This window comes from Dermacentor albipictus, chromosome 8 (assembly GCF_038994185.2).
Source record: "Dermacentor albipictus isolate Rhodes 1998 colony chromosome 8, USDA_Dalb.pri_finalv2, whole genome shotgun sequence".
NCBI lineage: Eukaryota > Metazoa > Arthropoda > Arachnida > Ixodida > Ixodidae > Dermacentor > Dermacentor albipictus.
The window spans coordinates 28773533-28794281 of record NC_091828.1 but is presented as its reverse complement, the minus strand read 5'-3'; the positions used below and the strand labels follow the sequence as shown (position 1 = coordinate 28794281).

General features: G+C 45.7%; 1 protein-coding gene across 2 annotated transcripts in view; it reads right to left on the bottom strand.

Annotated features, from left to right (window-relative positions):
* The window catches only part of LOC135905268 (uncharacterized), an 86007-nt gene that overhangs the window by 42735 nt on the left and 22523 nt on the right, over positions 1-20749 (bottom strand). For both annotated transcript variants that reach the window (XM_070522774.1, XM_065436286.1), the window contains exons 4-5: positions 19159-19302; positions 12896-12927 (exon numbers count right to left, since the gene is read on the bottom strand). In XM_070522774.1, the coding sequence (XP_070378875.1) occupies positions 12896-12927; positions 19159-19302 (176 nt within the window). The remainder of the gene's footprint in view (positions 1-12895; positions 12928-19158; positions 19303-20749) is intronic.

Below are 20749 nucleotides of genomic sequence, written 5' to 3'. Positions count from 1 at the left end.
TTGCCAAACCTCTACATAACCATACCTTATCCTACAATATGGAAATCACAACGGCAGAGGCGTTCGTAAGTGCCTAGCTAAATGCGATAAATTTCACACTCTCTTTTACCAGAATCACCACACTTGCGTTTAAAACTTAATACAGCTTATATAAACTACCTGTTAAGGTAGTAAGATGTAAATGAAATTACTTGAATTAGCCTTCTCTTGAATTCGATTTGCTTATTGCCGGAGGTGGGGTGGGGTTAGAGATTGGAGTTGCGCAACCTCGAACCACGGAAGAATCAATGCACCGAGATCAAATGCACGAAAGCAGTTTATATGCCTGTAATGCGAACCTTTAACTATGGGGGATGCCTTCGGTCTTCCAATCGACATAAAATAACCTGGTGATTACTACTATGGTGATGAAATCGGAAGTCTGCCAAGAAAGCACGGTATTCTTTATTTCATATCTTTTTGTTTAGTATACCATCAGAACCAAATTCACTTCAAACGCTACGCATTGCGCAAGCGTTCGTTGAAAACATAAAGGGCGGTACAAAATATCGTGGGACTAAATTATTTTATTATTCTATTTCTTTGTAGGTACTGCAATCTCGGTATCGAGGCAGTACCTACAAATTACATATGATATCATTTATCATATGTAAGCTGATAAATGATATCAACGAAGCAACAAAGGGTACACAAAAAGAAACAGCAAGGCAATTAGCAGAAGGTTTAACAGACACTTCAAATTGGACGCACCTCAACGGACTTTCGGCTCACATATGATTAGTAAAGTTTTTTTTTATTTATTTCCTCAGAGGTTTCTTGTTGAGACATTATGTGAGGGAGCTGGGGATAATGGCAAAGAAACATACTACAAGTTACAAAGGATTATATTCGATGAGCCGTTTCAATGCAAATGGGTCCATGATAGTGGGACCTTCAGTGGGCAGGCCATTACAGTATCGTGTTGTGCGCAGAAAAAAATTATTGATCACCAGTCACGGGATTGGCTTGCGGGGAGTATGCTGTGTAAGAGTGACTGGTGCGGCTAATGCAATGTGCTCTCTTTATTTTAAGTTATTCCAATGGGCGATCGTTCGTCAGAAGGAGTACTTGTAACTGGTAATTTTATTGTGGTAGGGGCATAATTGTCTGAGTGTCAACTCTTTGTAGGGTAGCCAACGTAAAAGGTTAAAATATTTGACGCGTCGTAGTTGTAATTGCCATTCACTACTTGATGAAGGAATTTAAGCCTGTAACCCATATTCCTCTCACTAAGTTGAGGGAAACTATTCGTTATTAGTGTGGTTGCAGAACTGCGACCATAAGAGTTGTTAATGACTCTATGCCTTCTTTCTAACTGTTCACTGTCTGCTTTAGTGAACAGGTCCCAAATTATTAGATCATGCTCTAGCACGGCACGGATAATAGTACTGTCGACAAGTTTACGCTCGTTTGGTGTATCTAGCTTTAGCGTTTGCCCTAAAAAAATAACTTCCGTAAGGCAATGGCTCCTGCAGTGCCTATATGTCTATTCCAACAGTGTTTGTTAGTAATATGATCATGATTATTTGAACTTATTGGCACAAGGGCTAGATGTTGCCAAAGACTGCCAAAACTATGCTATGATTTAATAGTAAATGAATAATGGGCATGTAGACGTCGATGAAACATGTCTGTATAGAGGCCCAAAAAATACTGGTTGAAAAGTGCCTAAATATATTCGTAATAAAACTAGGCAATGATACATGACATATGCTAAGAAGAAACGATGCACTACGAATACCTGATATACTATAACACGTACATGCAAGTAGCACTACTGCCTCACCAGGGCCCTTAAACAAAAGGGCCTCGAAACATGTGCCACACAGGTCGGTACTTTTGCAGCATCAGCCTCTGGTGATGTGATGCGCTAAGAATCTGGTTGGCTTATAATATGCCATAAATCGACATGCAGTAAAAAATTTAAAATTGATTTATGGGCAAGAATTGGCTTTGCTCGAAGAAAAAATACGAGACAAAGCCGAATGTGGCATCGGTTTGCTCGAGGAAAGTGCATTTTGCATTCAGCCTCTGCTTCCTGACGCTGCACCAAGACGTGGAGAACGGTCAGGCTTTCGCCGCATCTAGCACACAAGGAAGCAACAATCAGTCAGCAGGTAAGTATAAGCTCCGTATGCGTGCCCTACTCTCAGTCGAGATAAAACGACATGAGCTTGTCGTCTTTTTGTTACCCCAGTCCAATTGTGTAGGTGCCGCTTAATTAAATGAAGTTTATTAGAGGTTTCACGGTCCCAGATGGATTGCCAAATGTTTCGCAACTGTTTGTGCAAGAAAGTCTTCAACTGTTTTGGAGGAATAGGGTTAGTAGAGCTACAAACTGTTGTGGTTATAGATGTAGCGAGTTCGCCTGAAAGTACATTTCCTATTAGGCCTCTGGGGCCTAGCACCCAAAATATTACGATATGTTGGTGAGCTGCACACATGGTGCGCAGTGAAATTTAGAGTTCGTTGATTATCGGATTCTTATGTTTCCGTAGACACACTGAATCTCTTACTGCACTTACAGACTTTGTATGACAGCTTTAACAATTTTAATCTAGTGATATGTTTTACAGCTGACAGTATCGCGTTGGTCTCTGCCGTAAAGATGTTCGTCACTGTTCGCAGAACATTGCATTATGAGGAGGATGACCTGACTACCGTACAGGATACGCCAATAGGTGGCTTTGGTCTCTCGGTATAAATCCCGAAAAATAGTGCATCGACAGGAGTTCCAGAAAGTACATACGGATGTGCAGCTCTGGAGCACGCTCTGTCACCTAGCAAAATGACTTGTTGCGTTTTATCAATTGCCACAGCCACGGTAGGGAAACACAACCTTGTCGGAATCGTTAGTGTATGCAAATGTATACAGTGGGGCATTCATTTTTTTTTCTCAGCTTACGTGTTGTGAGAATGGCTTAATCATTGAAGGTCGGTTTCGAAATATTGTGGCAGACGTCCAATCATGAATGGTTTTATGACACGGGTGACCAGGATTAAAGTGCGCTTTGAGGAAATATGTGAGAGTTACCTAGGTTAATGCGATAAAGTTAAGGGCCCAATTTTCGTGGAAAATCCGGTGTCTGCGTCGGCAGCGTTGTTTGTTGGAAAAACATCAACACGAGTCACGCAATCCGAACCACGCAGGCCATTCGCATGGCGCATAGGTGTTAAACAACTAAGTGAATTTCTCAACGTGAAATGCCTCAGAAAATTCCTAAAGTACAACCTGCCGAGTGGATTGTTATCTTTCACCTAATTATGTATGCTAGAGACATATAATGAGGAACGCTGTCACGTTCCAGCTCTTAAAGGCGAAGCTGAAGCGTCCTCCAAGATTTTTCTTTGCAGCTTGAGCGACAATTAATTGGATTCAACGCAGAAGCTCGGTATAGGACTTGTTCTGTAGGCGTCTGTGGCCAGGAGACTACCTAAATTGTGATGCGTATCTAAAATATTGAATGCATCCGGAGTGACAGAATGATACACTGCGGAAACATTACACAGACGTGATCCTACGAGGTTCCTATACAGGTTCATTAGGCAAACCTTGTCGCTGACCCACATCACGCGGACAAGAACATTACAAATGTTGATTATATTCAGCCATTTTCTTTCCGATATTTTATATGTGCAATGTATGTAAGTTTAAAGTGAAATATGGCATCTAGAAATGTGTGCTGTATATTCAAATGTAAGCGCTGACCGTGGAGCTGGATACTCGTCTCTGAGACAGCGTCCCTGTTCCTTGCAAAAAGGGCCTAGGATCTCTTCCGGGTGTTCAGCTTAAAACCGTTCTTGGGAGACCAGAGCTGTCAGCACTACTCAAACGTGCCCGCACGGTCGTTCAGCACGATACAGGCATTGCAGATGTAGACAATATAATAATCGAGTTAATACCAGCCAGGAAAAACAAAGTCTATTTCTCCTTAATGTTTATAGTAACCCAAGAAACAAACGTCCCAATTTTCGATTACCAGTTTTCGCTCTACCCATCGCCGATTCCACGTCTTCAGAGAAGCTTTCGACTTACTGGTCATCATGACTGGATGCAGGGGCGTAGACCTGCAAAACCTTCATTTTGTACCTCTTATTAAGTTTCACAACAAGACCTGCCACCCTCTCGTTAATGCTATAGAGTTCCTGTATGTTACCAGCTATATTCTGATTCATCAGAAATCCGACCCCTAGTTCTCGTATCTCCGTTAAGCCCCGGTAGCACAGGACGTGCCCGCTTTTTAGCACTGTACATACTTCTTTTGGCCTCCTAGCTCCACTGAGCCCTATTATATCCCATTTAATGCCCTCTAATTCCTCCAATAGCACTGCTAGATTCGCCTCACTAGATAACGTTCTAGCGTTAAACGTTGCCAGGTTCATATTCCAATGGCGGCCTGTCCGGAGCCCTCTCTTAGCACCCTCTGCGGCGTCGCTGGTCTGACCGCCGCGTGGTCAGTTGCTTCGCAGCTGCTGGGAACTGAGGACCGGGGTTTGATTGTTGTGTTCATATAGGAGGCTGTGGCCAAGTACTGCGCCAGGGTGGCCAATCCTGCTCTGGTGAGGGAGTGCGTTGCCGATTCTGGTCAGCGGGATCAGGTCACACTCTGGGCCCGTTTATGCAGTTTTATCAACACACGGATTTTTCATAATCCGGTGGAAAATTGCGCGGCACCGGGATTCAAACCACGGACCTCTTGCACGCGAGGTGGGTGTTCTACTTCTACGCCACCGCTGCACCGCCACCGATGTTGTTTAACCTGGCTCTTATTGGATAACCAGCAAAGCTACAGAAAATCGATGGCCGCAATCACACCATCTATGCTGACGATATCACGCTCTGGGTGAGCGATGGCAACAATAGACAGGCTCAAAACACATTACAACGTACAATAGAAGCAGGTGAACAATATATAGCAGGAATCGGACTGGCGTGTTCCGCAGAGAAATCTGAGCTTCTCATTTATGTACCATCGCGACGTGGCCGAATACCACGGAACTACGAGAAACGAAACAATCCGTAAATTCACCAAACTACGGCAGAAGGCACGCCCATACCCAACGTTGACAAGATCAGAGTATTGGGCCTCATTATTAAAGGTGACGGCTACAATGGAGAGACCATGCCGAAATTAGACAATATAACATTTCAAATCATGCGGCTACTTATACGAATAGCCAAGAAACATAGTCGAATGAAGGAAGGCAATCTGATTCAACTAGTACAAACGTTCGCAATAAGTGGGATAGTATACGTGGCACCGTACCTACGATGGTACTCGTCAGAAAAATACAAATTAGACTGCTTGATCAGAAAAATCTACCAGCAAGCAATCGGACACTCCATTACCACCAGCAACGATAGAATACTGCAGCTAGGTCTCCACAATACACTGGATGAGCTAATCGAGGCACAACGAACAGCACAATACCAACGCCTGTCCAAAACTAAAACAGGTAGGCAAATATTGGATCACCTACGTATAAGGTATCATACCCAACATCGCGTCAAAGTAGATATGCCCAGACACATCAGAGAAATAATAACCATCCCTCCAATACCCAAGAATATGCATCCTACCCACCATCAGGGCAGACGGGAAAGCAGAGCACGCAATATACAGAAGAAATTCGGTAGCAGCAAGGACACCACATTTGTAGACGCAGCTAGATACAGACACAAGCGTGCCTACACAGCAGTGGTGATAAATTACGAGGGAAAATGCACGACGAGCGCTACAGTCAACGCGCTACATGCAGAAACCAAAAAGGAAATACCTATTGCGCTAGCCACAGCACAAACACCAGCGGGCATAAGCATCAGTGATTCCAAGGCGGCCATACGAAACTTCGCCAATGGTTGAATCTCCCCAGAGGCACTGCGTCTCCTAAAATTGGCCGATAACCGCGACAAAGGTGCCGATCCCATCTGGATACCCGCTCACATACTACCTGACGGTAGCAATGAGGCGGCGCACCGCATGGCTCGAGAACTTACGGACCGAGCCTCGGTTTGCCCCGCCTCACCGACTACCGATGAGTGGGAGTGGGAATAGCGATCAGGGGTGATAGAGCGAGGAACCGATAAGGCACAAAAGAGAAAGAGAATGATGCCAGGCATACAACTTAGCTTCGAGATCGAATGGATGAGCCTTAGAACACAACGGCAAAGCCATGCACGCGAAATCTTGCGCACCGTCGAAACAAAGTACAAAAAGAAAGCAGTCATTAAGATCAGTACCTGACGGCTGACGTAGAAAAAAAGAACGAAGAAGAAAAGGGGAGGGGGAGACCCTGAAGCAACGTGGTGGTGCTGGGACGCAAGAGAGAAGGGGCGAATTAAGCGTACATTGGAAGTGGGAGTGAGCCGTCTGGCCAAGTGCCCTACCTTCCTGACTTCAACCGACAGAACCTGGCCTGTCCAACCTCTTAAAACCAGTACAAGGCCCCATATCCTCACTGCCTGGAGTCACCTTAAGGAACGACCAGTACCTCCCGTTGACGACGGCTCGGAGTTCATTGCCTGCACGATGATGTGCCACACCCCGCTCTCATTCCATTCTCCTTGCACATTCAGACTCCCCTAAAAATTATATGGTATGCATTGAAGAGACAGTGTGACTTTATTATGTGATATCTTGATCTAATAACTACTGTATTCAGTATAAACCGTGTTGTGTGTTTATTTTCACTGTGGGTGTGTACGCTTTTTCCGCTTCTATATAGAAATATACACACTTCCTTAACTAATGAAATCGAACAATCTCATCGTTAATTTGAGTTGACAAACATCGATACCGATACTCTTTCAAGTCACTTTCCTATATCGAGCCACGACAAATTGGCGTCCGCGACAGGACGTGAGCATTTGATACCTAGTGGCTTTCGAGAAAAGGAAAAGGGGAAAAAATGAGCATGCGGTTTTTGGTGGCTCTCGTAGAACCCATGGGGCTGGAAGGAGCATAACTGCAAGCACGGTTCGATGAATGAGAGGCGTGAGCTCGCGAGGAAGGAGCAGTGGAGAGAGAGAGAGAGGTGGAAGAAGGAAGAAGTGGAACTGGAGGGCCGCAATATACAATGGCAAAGTCGCAGAAACGGAAGACCATAGCAGAGGACCATAGCGGAAAGACAAGTCAGCAACGCTTCGAAATTGAAGAACTGTGCCTGAGTAGCCGAGACTGGTGTCGCGGAGCCAATGGTACTAGACTCTGGGCACAAGGAAGTGCGTATTCCGTGGTGAATCCTCAAAATTCTGTGCTGGTTCGCAACGAGGACTGAGACGACCTTAACACCTATGCGAAGAGGTTCAACAGGGTGGCCAAAGGTCCAAAGTGGCATCAAGAAAAGTGGGCAGCGGCTATTAGTTAATATCTAGGTGGCAAAGATCTGGAAGTATTTCGGTGATTGTCGCCTGGTGACTCCCTGGAATACGACAATATTAAGTTGGCATTGCTCCAGCATTGTCGTTTCACGGGTGAAGATTAAGAAGAAATTCCGGAAGTGTAAGATTCAAGATGACCAAAGTAGAAGGGAATATGCCATAAGGCTATTCAGCTTTTTCGACCAATGTATAGAAATTTCCTAGACAGGGTTTAACATTTGGTCAGTCTATGACTCAATTGTGGCCAATAAATTCCTCATCAACTGTCACAGTCAGCTGCGCTCTTCTTACTGGAGAACTGTAAGACTGTTGAATCCATGACAGAAGTAGCTGATATTTTTCTGGAGGCAAAGACTATGAAACTTACTAACAGTTCGAGATAAAAATAAAAACACAAGCATGAAGAAGGAAGGAGATAACACGTGTTCAAAAGCGGAGATTGGATTTTTTGTTTGTGGTTGTGCGGGACACAAGGCTTCTGACTGCAGCAATGAGTTAAATGAACTATAGTTCCCATACTGTCATAAAACTGGACATCAACATAAGAGTAGTATTTCAAAAACAACAACGCATCAAGGCCAGCTACCTCTCGACTGTTCTTACGACAGGTTGCGACCAGTCCACAGCAACCTACTGATTGTTAAGACACCTTAGAACAACACGAGGACATCACTGCTATAGTGAAGATGCAACCGCTATCTAAAATCCGTCCCATGCCGGTTTCGCCAGGCGAAGTCAATGGACAGAGTGTAGTGGGAAATGTACCTTAGTCGCGTGAGGCCCATAGCCATGACGACTCTTGAAAATTTCTTCCTCGACATGAATCCAATGAGAGGGAGGTTCACTCTGTGGACAAAGGTAACCACCCAAATTATGTTCTGGTTGCGAAGATTGGTGTCACCTAAATTTCTTTGGTCCCGTCTGTGAAGTCTGTGAAGGAGTACGGTTACCTACGTCAATCACCAACAGGGAGCTATGATCATCAGAAGGAAATTCACAGAAAAGTAAAAATGGGTTCGATCGCATACGGCAGACATTATCAGCCCCTGATTGGCAGCTTACCAGTCTCATTGAAAAGTAAGGTGAACAATCAGTGCATTTGACCGGTACTAAGATATGGGGCAGAGACTTAGAGACTGACAAAGAAGCTTGAGAACAAGTTAAGGACCACGCAAACAGGGATGGAACGAAGAATTTTAACCATAACGTTAAGGGACAGAAAGGGGGCGGTTTGGATCAGAGCAAACAGGCATAGACAATACTCGAATTGACAATGAGTTTTAAAAAAATGGCTGTGGCTTAGGTAAGGTTAAGCCCAGGATGCGAAGCATACTAGCCTTTATTTTAGTTGTTGAACCACTGTTTAGCCTGGTGAACTGCTGTTGCTTGGCTATATTTGGTTCGGCTAGACGAAGAAACAACTCATGCATTACTTCTTCGCCTTCAAGAGTGGAACGCGACAGCGTTCCCGTCGACCCGCCAAGGGGTGTAAGACAATGGGCTACAGGGCAGCGACTACGCGCCCCGCATTGGACGCGGTGAGCGTCGAGCAAAGCAGCGTTCGGCGCGGCAACGAAATGTGCGCCTGAGCAAGAGACGCACGCCTTAGAAACAGCGCGTTTCTAAGGCAACACCGCATTCACTAGAGGCGCTTTTGTACCGCTTTGAAGCGTTGTACTCGTGGCTCAGTGGTAGCGTCTCCGTCCCACACTCCGGAGACCCTGGTTCGATTCCCACCCAGCCCGTCTTGCAAGCGTTGAGCCAAAGCCACTTCTCCTCTGTCGTGACGTCACGGTGTCACGTGATTTCATGGTCACCGCCGCGCCTGAGGAGCTGGGTTGAGCCCTCGTAATATGCTTCGCATAAAATGGAGCTGGCCAGGCCAGGTTAGATAACCGTTGGACCATTAAGGTTACCGAACGGGGGTCAAGAGAAGCAAAGCGCAGTCGGGCATGGCAGAAAACTAAGTGGGGCGATGAAATGAACCAATTCGAGGGCGCTAGTTGGAATTGGTTGGTGCAGGCCAAGAATAAATGTAGACTGCAGGGAGAGGCCCGCGCTTGCAGTGGACACAAACGATGATGATGATGATGATGATGCAGAAGTTCCTTTAGCAAATGCCCCACAAAAAATTCCAGGGAGAGCAAGAGACAGGTGGGAAGTGGACACGCATAAAGCCATAGTGAGCAAGGAGTTTGTTGGCAAAGAATAACCTTTGCTTTTGTTATCAAGAAAGGCATTCTTATCGTCACTACTCTCTATCCTCTGGCAAACTAATCAAGAAGCAGTAGTCCCCACGTGCGGCGAGGCGAAGTCTTATGATTGACTCATGAGAATGAAGCGTCTAGACACTGGGGGATCAAAAAGGGGGGGCAATGAATCACGTTCTTGGGGATTCTATTGGCATTCCGTAGAAGAAGTCCACAGATATGTCAGAACTTGTGACGCCTGTGAAAAGACTTTGAGAAAAGGCAAGGCGGGCAAGGTGCCTATTGGACGGATGCTGTGGACTGACACCCTTTTTGAACGTGTTGCCATGGACACGAGTGAACTTTTAACTCCCACTTACACAAGGGGTCATCGACGCGTTCTCAGTATTGCGGATTTTTCGATTCGCTACCCAGATGCTGTACCTCGACAGCAATGCAATCAGCTACAGTTACAGAGAGACTTGTCGAGATATTTTCTCCTATTTGATACCCACGCGATCTTCTGTGGGACCAAGCTTCGTGTTTTACATGGGATATTATGAAGGAAGTCAATGAATTATTGAAAATCAAGCAGCTTAGTTGCACTCCGAGTCATCCCACGCGTAACGCGATGGTCGAGAGGTTCAATGGAACATTGAAACAGATGTTCTTGAAGCTCGTCCAATAACAGCCAGAAACTTGGGGTTGCTTGCTTGGAGTTTTTGTTTGCATATAGTGAAGCCTCACAAGGGAGCCCCGCGTTTTCCCGTTTTGTGCTCATTTAAGGCCGGTAAATCCATGGTCCTCTCAGCATATTGAAGGGGCAATGGACTGAGGAGCAAGAAAATTAAGAAATTAAGACACCGTAGGGATATGTCTTCAATATAAGAGAACCCCTAGAGCAGACATTAAGCTGGCATAACAAAGGCTGATCCGAACACATAAGTGTAAAAGAACCATTAGGTCCCCCCAGCAATTAACAAGAACTCGAAGTAGGCAACTGTGTCCGATTTGGCTTCCCAGAAGTGATAACAAATTACTAGTGCCCTGGAAAGGGCCACTTCTTCTCACAAGATAGAAAACGATTACAATTATTGGCTATGTCTGCGATCAAGACAAAGAGCTTTTCATATCAGCATGCTGAAAAAGTATGAAGAATGACACCAGGCAAAGCTTCCTCAGATATCTTCTATTGTGCTGGTCGAGAAAGAGGAGTTCGAGAAGATATTACAGCATCTCGTAAGAGAGAAACACATGAACAGCAGTGTTGTGGTGAAGCCTTGCATTATAAGAATATTCGTTTAGGGTAAAGTACATTATTTCGACAGATAAATAATAATATCCCATTAAATTAGTCGGTTATGAGCATGTAATCTATAGTAGTTGTCGAGTGTCAACTTGACTTTCAATTGCTTTTGAGCGTGTGTACGTGGTCTTGTTCACAATGTTTCGTTCATAGCGCACACCAGCTTACTTGTTATTTTTTATTTATTTATTTCCATACCCCTAAAGGCCCAATGCGGGCATTATATAGGGGGGGGGGGTCATCAAAGAAAGCTTATAAATATACAACACAGGTTATAAACGGCTGAAGAAAGAAATAAACAAGTTAAGAAGCCAGGAACAAGTTATTAAGAAAAAAAATGGCTAGGACCAGGAACTGGAAAATTGCGCATGCAGCAAATTCCTCAACACAAAAAAGCACCTTCAGAAGTTGCAAAACATGGCATCTAACATTTCACGGAACGTGTTGTCGCGCACTCAACTGCAGTTTATTTTTCTTCGGAAGACAATTCTTTTTTTCAAAAGAATGACACGTATGTTCAGTAATCAGGGACTAAGAGTGCGCGAAACCAGCAGTATCCATAAAGGGAGTAGTGCGGCAGCTTAGCATCTAGAAGGAACGGATGAGTGTATGAGGACAACGACGAAGCTGCCACACATGCGAAACCTCATGTACCGTCGGAACGAAATACCAGGAAAAAAGTTACCATTAAATACTGTACACGACGATTGACGTAGAAGAGAAAGAAGAGGAGGGGAGAAAGAGACCCTGGAACGGCATGGTGGTGCCTCGACGGAAGAAGGAAGAACCTGAGAAAGCATCCTCCGCCTGGAGCGCGAGTGAGCTGTCGGGCAGTGGGCCCGAGCTACCAGACTCTTACCGGTAGAACCTGGACTGCCCAGGCTTCTCACCCCAGTATAAGGACCCACTTGGCGACTACCTGGAGTTATCTGAAGAAGCGACCAGTGCCTTCCATTGACAACATTTCAGGGTTCTTCACGTGCGCAACCATGTGCCCGAACTGTTTGAGGCGCACCCTGCTTCCTTTCCACTGTCCCTCTATATTAGGGCTAACAACTATAGTGTTTGCACTAAAGCGACCGTTTGACTTTCTTATTCCATGCCTGATCTAGTTATTGAGAACTGTTTTTATTATAGGAAATGTAGTGTGTCTATTTCCCCTTCGTTTTTTGTACGTTTTCTTTCCGCTTTCTATATTCAGATACACATTCTTCCTTCACTGATTCAATAAAACGCATTCATCATTCGTGTGACTAGAAAACAAGGACACAGATATTATTTCAAGGCGCTTGCCTTAATCGAACCATGACAAGAAGCTAAATATCAACTTTTTCCTCAACTAGTTCAGGGTTGCACTTGTGTCTTTTTTTTCCTTCATTCTACCAATTTTGTGGCGCAGTTATTATAGGAAGAAGGGGAGAAATATAGAAAGTAAGGAAAATGCCAAAGTAGAGAAAACAGCAGTGGACCTCGACGGGTTTACGTCTGTTGTAGTAAATAAAGTCCGATATACAAAATTCACTCAAGGGTACAGGTTTCTTATATACTTGCGAAGCTAAGGCTTGCAAATGTCTCTTTAGCACGTTTACCGAGTTTGTTGCCACAGCTATCTTTTACCATACAAATATGCATTAATTGGCTGTTACGTTTAGTTTAGCTTACTACCACCTAATTTGAGCATCAGTTCAAGCTAGCAAACTTATAAAATGTATATGTAGCACCGATACTGCGTGAAAGTTTCTGACAATAAGCGTACTGACTACTTGTTCTTTCAACTCAGCAGGCGGAGACAAGTTAGCCGCTAACGATGTGGTGTGATATCATAATACAACGAGCATAGTTTAGTGCCATTGGGCAAAACTCAAATACTAAAGAACATACAAAGAAGGTTTTTGCATATATGCTGCCATCACTTTCATTCGAATACAAAGAAAGCTCCGTGTTATGTATTCAGCGAGCAAAGAAACCCATTATACATACCTGTACAGCCGGATGCCTCGCATTTTCTGGCCCTACGATGAAAAATATGAAACCAAATGAAAATAATAAAAAATGCGCATATGTCCCCGATTTAAAATTTCTTCTAATTGTATGAAATGCACTCTGTTCCCACTAATGTCGTTGTGAGCCCTAATGCAAAAAAAAAAACTTGAAAGAGCGTAGCTTAGGGCGTGTTGGTTCAAAAACATATTTGCAGGCCTTGGGCAACCACGCTTTTCAACAACTGCAATTATTTCAACAGGTCCAATAGATTGGTATACATCTCTTTAGAAAAACACTACACAATAATGTTTTTACGGGGAAATGCCACGAAGGGCTTATATACAAAATTTACATAGTGACACCTAGTGGCACCCCAGCAACAAAGATGCCGAACCGGAGTGCAACTCGTCCTCTTTCTCCTCTGCTGTCAACATATTCTGTTTCATCTGTGGCATAGGTAGTTAATAATTTTACACTACGGCGGCGAAAGCCCCTGCTCGGTGGAGTCGAAACACGACGGCATGAAAAAGGTTCTCTGCCCACAGGGTTCATCACTATCTGGGACCTAACAGTGCTTCAGGCGGACGACGTCACCGATGTCAGTGCAGGATTGAGCCAATGCGGACCAAGAAACTGGACCGATTTCATAAGTTACATTAGTCACTTAGCGGCCATTCGATATGGGATGGTGTACGGGAACAGCAGCTTTTCAGAAAGCCCTTCACAGCACGCTGGAGACCACAGGAGGACAAGGTACCCAGGGGCGAAGTGGTATTCCTGTGATGGCTATTCTACAGAGGTTGCTGGTTGGTGTGCTACTCACTGAATCCAGAGCCGGCAATTTCACCTGCGTGGTGAGCACGGGCAGTAGTCTCTCGAGCATACTTGGTGGGGCTGGAACACGGCGCGCGATATAAGGCCCCAACATGTCCATGGGCATGTAATATTTCGGTGGAATAAGTGAAAGAAAGGTTAATAACAAGCGTTGTCATGTCTTCATGTTTACTGCGCGAATGGCACAATATGGAATGCAATGTCTCATTCCTGGTAGCTGGCGGATACTTGTCGGCAATTGTTCGGTTCAGCTGCTCTGCGAAGCCATTCCTCTGTAGATGGTAGGCCGTAGTCAGTTTGCGTTGAGTCGGGCAATATCGGGGAATCACCTCAACCACATTCAAAAGAAACTGTCTGTCATGATCGGTTAGGGGTCGCCGAGATGGCCCATGCTGGAGAATGAAGCTATGGAATAATTCCACAACGTCTTTCGCACAGCTGGTTGATAGTGTGCGGGTAATCGCGAATTACCTTGCATAGACCCACCTATTTTATGAGACAGACAGAGGATACGGGCAAAGAAAGTCGAGGCCAGCGCGAAGTAACGGCTCATATGGAACGCTGAGAGGCTGAAGATGGCCACCAGGCAGAAGTAGTGGCTTTTTGTGTAACTGGCTAAGATCACAAGACGGCACGCAACGATGCACGAGTGGGACATGGCTGGCCAGCAGAACAGGGGTGTGTGCGCTATCGTATGGACGATAAACGCAGAGGTTCCCCGCTTTCGGCGCATTATGAAGCTGAACCATAACAGTTGAGCGGACGTGCGCCAGAAATCACTAATGGTTAGGAATACTAGAAAGTAAACTGCCGTGACGTAAACAGCCATTGTGTAGCACAAAGAGGTGGAGAGAGGCTTCAGGAGCGTGGGAGTTGAGACGGCCGATAATCTTGCGTAGAGCCAGTTTGCGGCGTTGTTGAGCAGCAAAGTTGAAGATTTCCGAGGGAACAAACACACAATAACTGCAGTCACTCGGTACAAGTTCTGGTTGGTGACCGGGGTAACGGGAAGCTACTGGGCATGCCGATGCAAATGGCTACGCTAGTAGATGACTGATAAATGTAGACGACGTTGTCAAGGTAGCATCAGCAACACTAGATCACCCAAACACGCAAAGGAGGAAGTCCGCCATGTTTTCAGATGTTCGGTTGGTACAGGTAGAGCCCGTAGAGTGCATTACAGGCGGTCTTTTCGCGTTTCTCCTCGTTAACTGCAATTTGGCAATAGCCGGGCCGAAGCTCTACTTATGAAAAGTATATTGCTCATGGGGAGAGTCGAGTGCACCGTCTATTCGTGGCAAACGTTATGCGTGCTTGTTTGTAGCCTTGTTCAGCTGCCGGCTGTTGATCTATCTGACGCCGTGGAAGACGCAGGCACCTCTCGGTAAGAGGCCATTGAACGACCCCATACGTTGAGGTAATGGTGGTGTTATGGAGCCGCACGTATGACGGTGCTTCGCTTCTTCAAAACGTCGGCACTCTTTATGGTGTCGGCTGAGGTAGAGCGGGGCTTCTGTATCAGTAAATTCAAGTTGGGATTGGTGACGCATTTAGGTATGTGGCTGACCTTGTCAGCTGCAGGCAACTTGGTGTCAACCCGCCTACACAAGGCTCATACATTCTGAATGTGTACGACGTATGTATCAGTTGACGTTCAGGCACGGCACAAAAGTTCCTTCTTGATGGCTCGCTGGCGCTCGACTGGCTTCCTAAAGAGCCCCTGCCGCTCTTACTTGCGGGTCTTTTTCAAGTAGTCAATTCCTCCTCGTGTGTTTAACGAAACACGGCTCGTTACTTTGAGGTAGTAAATAACATTAGCCAACATGATGATTTGGTGCTACCGGTTGTTCTCGCTGGCTCGCTCATAATTGGTTAACCAATGTTCGACGCCCATTGGCAAGTTTTTTCCATTGCAAAAAAATAGTACAAAAAATGTTTGTCTAAGCCAGAAGCATGATGAATGTATAACGAACATAAAAGGCCGAACATAAAATAAATGAAAAAGGGTTGTCAATACCTACAACCTATAATATAGTAGCACAAGCCAGTGAAAGAGAAAAGACAAGTTCCGAGCTGAAGCGTATGAATGAAGAAATGGTAGAGTAGAACGAGAAGTAAAACGGGACGGGAAAGCAGCACTGAAGAACATAGTTTTGAGCTGCTCTAAATCATATCATGTTCGGGAGCGGCAGTCATGTGCGTTCATCATGGTTCAGCACGTTTATTGAAAGCTGATCGGGAAGAGGAGCCAGCAGGTCCAGGAAAAGATGTCTCGGGGTGAGTCAGTAAAACCGATGTTGTGGAAGCCGCGGATGAGTCAGCCGGCCTCTAAGCACACATGTCCCTCGGATATACGCCGCACCTCCACCAAAAATATTCATACACACGTGTGCTATTTGATTGTTCGAACGAGGCACGTAGACGCCATCACTCGAGAAAAGAGGAGGAAGACCGAACTGGGCTCGTGTGGTGAATCTAACCGGTCAGCTCTGCAACCGCTGTTGTAAATATAAACTGTATATGGTTGCTCGTATTACTGACTCGTCCTTCGCATAAGAATATTGCGGGGAGATGTCAAAAAGTGTTTCTGTACAATATTTACACAGTAACAGCGAGTGGCACCATATTACCAAGGATGACAGGCAGGGAAGCAGCTCGCCCTCTTTCTCGTCTGCTATGCAATAAATTTTTTGTCCGCAGGATGGGTGATTCAAAGAATATTTCCGTTAGAATACCTTGTTATTTGGTAAATGAACGAAGACAGACACTGTCCCTAAAATACACTCTTCGAAGTTCATTAGTGAAAATCACTCTTCCTTGAAAACACGGCGGCATTATCGACCATAAGCTTTGAAGTAATCAACTGTACGGCCAACAGTGCGGTCATGGTGAGCTCAGTTGCCGTCCGACATTGCTTACTCGCCCAGACACTTACAGAAACTTTAGGCCAGCGTCGCCGTTTCGTGGTCCACGTTCTGCATTACACAGCCTCGGTGCGAGCCCTTCAGCCCAGAAAAACTACCTTAGACGTCCGATGACGCTGTTAAATAGGCTCTACACACCGCGTGCATATCCAGCATTAGCTGTATGTGCTTGCTCTATCGCACGGCGTGGTAGCGGTTTCCTTTATCAGCACCCTGTTGAAAGATGTATTAGAGTGGCGTTTTATTTTGGTGATATGGTAGTGGCGATTGAGTAGAAACAGAATTTCCACCTATATGTGATGCGCTCCGCTAATATCGGTTGTAATTTACTAAAGCGCATAAAATGTCTTTCTTCAATTGCCTGAGATGAGTAGCGCTTACTTGGTTGCCGCAGCTGAACAAGCCAGAGGGAGCGGGAGCTTGTCAAGAGTGTCCGTCTCTCATTGGACAATGCTGGAAGAGAGCCGAAGGCCCTTCGTACGTGGTGATACATTCCAAAAGTATTTGTTTTACAAATCTTCTTCACATTTACGTTAGCGCATGTTTGAAGAACCACTTTCTACGAATATGTGTGCGTCCTGTGTTTTGACAGCGATATGCAACAGTGCCATTTGTTCGCACGCGCAGCAGGGCCCTGCCCAAATTGTTTGCTGGGCAAGAAGTGAAATCACATACTCGATAAGCTACGTGGTGTAATCACGAATCCCAAATACCAGGGAGGAGGTGAAGAAGGCTTATAACTTCGCAAAGATGGGCCTCAGAATGTGTCGTACATACATACCTAAGTGCTGTATCGGTGCTTTGTTGTGACTGTTTCTCAGTGCATTCTCACATCGTCACTCGGTTTCTAGTTTATTATCGCGATAGCAATTACGTATACTCCACAGGCATTTCTGCATTCTTCGTCGCCACTATGTTCCGAATAAAGTGCAAGGGAGATAACATCGTCCCAGCGCGCCGTATGCCGTATTTGCGAGTGAAAGCGTGCGAGGGTGAGCCGATGACGGATGCTCGATCTCGGGCGCGCAAGGCAGGAAAGTGAGAAGGAAGCGCGACGTCTTCCGTCGTGCGCAAGACTCCGGGGGAAACGGAGGAGGAGGGAGGTGTTATACTCCAGCGGCTGCTGCGTATGGCGTGGTCACGCGGGTCTTCAAAGCACTCACAAAACCAGGTAGAGATCTGCTCGAAAAGATCCATATTAATCTGCCCTATGCGATAGACCAAAAGGAAGAGGTACCACGTGATGTGAGGAGACGCATCAACGTGTACGCCATTCCGCGGAACATGCATCCCGCATATAACATCGCAAGGAGAAAAGTTAGAGGGGAAGCCCTGCAGAAGAAATGGGACGAGCAACCTAGCACCCTCTATGTGGACGCCAAAGGCCAAAGTATGGAGTGATGACTATTGTGTTCTCAACACCTTCAGGATCGGTGGTGAATTGCGCCTCGATGAAAACATCCAACCCCACTCACGCAGAGGAAGCAGCTATTGCATTAGCTTTAGCATTTAACCCCAACGCCGATGTGCTCACTGTCTCCCAGAACGCCTGTCGCAACTTGAATAATGGGTTAATTCACAGGTCAGGGTTGTCATTGTTGACTAAGCATCCACCCAGCCAAGCCTCAGTCATCTGGTTTCCGGGTCACCTGGAACTACCAGGAGGAAACGAAGCCGCTCACAGGCATGCCCGAGCTCTTCTATAGCGGGCATCTCCCCCTGATGACCGTGAAGAGTGCTGGGACCTTCTGCTTCAGCACTGTATGCTGACAATCTCGCACCATACAAAACAGCCAGGAAAGAGTACCCGACCCCACATAAATCCCTGAATAAGTTGGATGAGAACACTCTTAGGAGACTACAAACTAATACATACCCAACGCCAGCTAAGTTACACCAGTGGTACCCGACACTACACTTCCCGCAATGCCCACACTGTGGAGTGGTAGCTAACCTCTACCACATGGTGTGGGCTTGCCAATTTAATCCCATAGTTGACCCCATTCCAAATCCCTCAAGAGAGCAGTGGGAGGCTATTCTGCTCAGCGATGATCCTGACCGTCAGCACTGGCTGGTGGGGAGGGTTAGCGCAGCAGCAGTAAACAGTGGGCTACCGGAATAGGCGGCCCACCCACGAGTTCTACGAATATCCTGCAAATAATGATGTTTTCAATCAATCAATCAATCGCTCGTGCTGCTGAGCTTCATCATTCCCCATATGACAGCGAGTTTTCGGGGTCATCGTAGGAGGTGTGTTCTCGTTTGCTACTGCGCGCGTGAAATGATGCTTGGTGATTTAGTTAGTAAGCGAATGTTTACAAGCTTATAAAGGCGATAAAACTAATACGTTTACTTCGTATAGCAGTCTAATAATTTGCTATCGCAATCGATGCTTCGCCTTTCGGGTGAAAATGTGAGTTTCGTCCAGAATAACAAATTCTACTCGTAAATAATCTATAGAAATCAATTGTTATTTCGGTGTATAACAAACAAAGTTCTTACCTTGAACTCCCGTTCTTGATAGCTTAACTTGTGCCGAAATGTAACATCCGAAAATGATATCAAGTGAGATCGCACGCAAAGTGGATAGTCAGGGCTCTGATAAATTCCCCGGCTTATGATGAGGTGATGGTGGCTACTCAGCAACTGCAAGCACGGCAGAATTGTAGCGCTACGTCAGCGTATTTAGCGTCCTTCAGCGGACAAAGATTGGATGTATTGTCTCGGTGGAAGGAAGGAGAATGGGAAAGTACCAATGTAAGGTCATTTATCTTTCATAAAAAGTAGTTTTCCCATATAAGAACACGCTCCTGGCAGCAAGATTATTGATTACACAGTGACTGACATGCGGAAGAATGAATGTAATTAAGACAATGACTTCACGTTCAATAAGAATTCTCAAAACTGGAGCCCTTTGTTTGGTAAGGGCTAGAAATATGTGACTAATGATAGAAAAAAAATGTAAGTCAACAATAATTCAGCAAAATAAGCAGACGACCATTCAGCAGCAAGTTTTATTTATGGGACATATAACTGCACCGCATCGTCGTAATATTCTAGCTTTCGGAAGTTTCCGCGAGAGAGCAACAAATATTATACCGGGTGTTTCATAACGCGGGTCAAACTTCAGTGTAGCCTCGGGCCAAACTTTAAAATAAACCAACTCAACACTGTTCGCTGTCCCATTGAGAAACTCAGAATACCTTTACTGAGAGCGTACGTAATTAACCAACTTTTCAACCATTCATTTAAACGAAGAATCTCAAAAGTAGAAGGTGTAGAGCCTATTGAGAACTATTCAAATAATTTCTTTTCATGACGATAACTGATGTGGTTTCAATTTTCACCGAGCTGCGAAGTAAGCGCGCGAAATATAAAGTACCACGAGACAACGCGCTCACGCACAGCGACAATGTGGCCCTCAAACATGGCAGGAGCAAATTATGGATGTGGCACACAGACCAAAGAAACGATCAGCACTTCTTTTGCTCTTTTCACTAGGTATCCTACCAGCTGAAGCGATGAGATGTCCAATAAATAACTCAGGGAATTTCCTGACGCTTGGCTAAGGGCAAGGAGTTTTGTTGGCAGATGGCGATGCATTGGAGATTACAGGCGTGGCCATCGCCTGTCATTTTATTGTGATAACAATCATATGGGCACTTGGAGGCGCATTTTTGCCGTGGCAATTGGCATCGCCGTGATGTTGCGTATAAAATTCAAGCGCGATAACACTGTCGCCGCACGTCGAATGCTGTATGTGCGAGGGAAAGCACGCGAGGGATGCCGACGATCGCTGTTCAATCTGGCGCGCGCCTCGGAAGAAAGCGGGGAGCAAACGCGCCCTCTTTCGTTGTCCGAAAGGCTGCTGGGGGTTGGTAAACGCTAGGGAAGCCGACGATCCCAGCTCAATCTGGCGCGCGCCTCGGAAGAAAGCGGGGAACAACCGCGTCCACTTTCGTCGCGCGAAAAGCCGCGGGGGGTTGAGAAAGAGAGAAGGAGGGTGGCGTTATGCTCCGGCAGCAACTGCGCATTTCCGCCAATGGGCGCAAGGGGTGCCGTCGATCGCAGCTGAATCTCGTGCGCCATATTG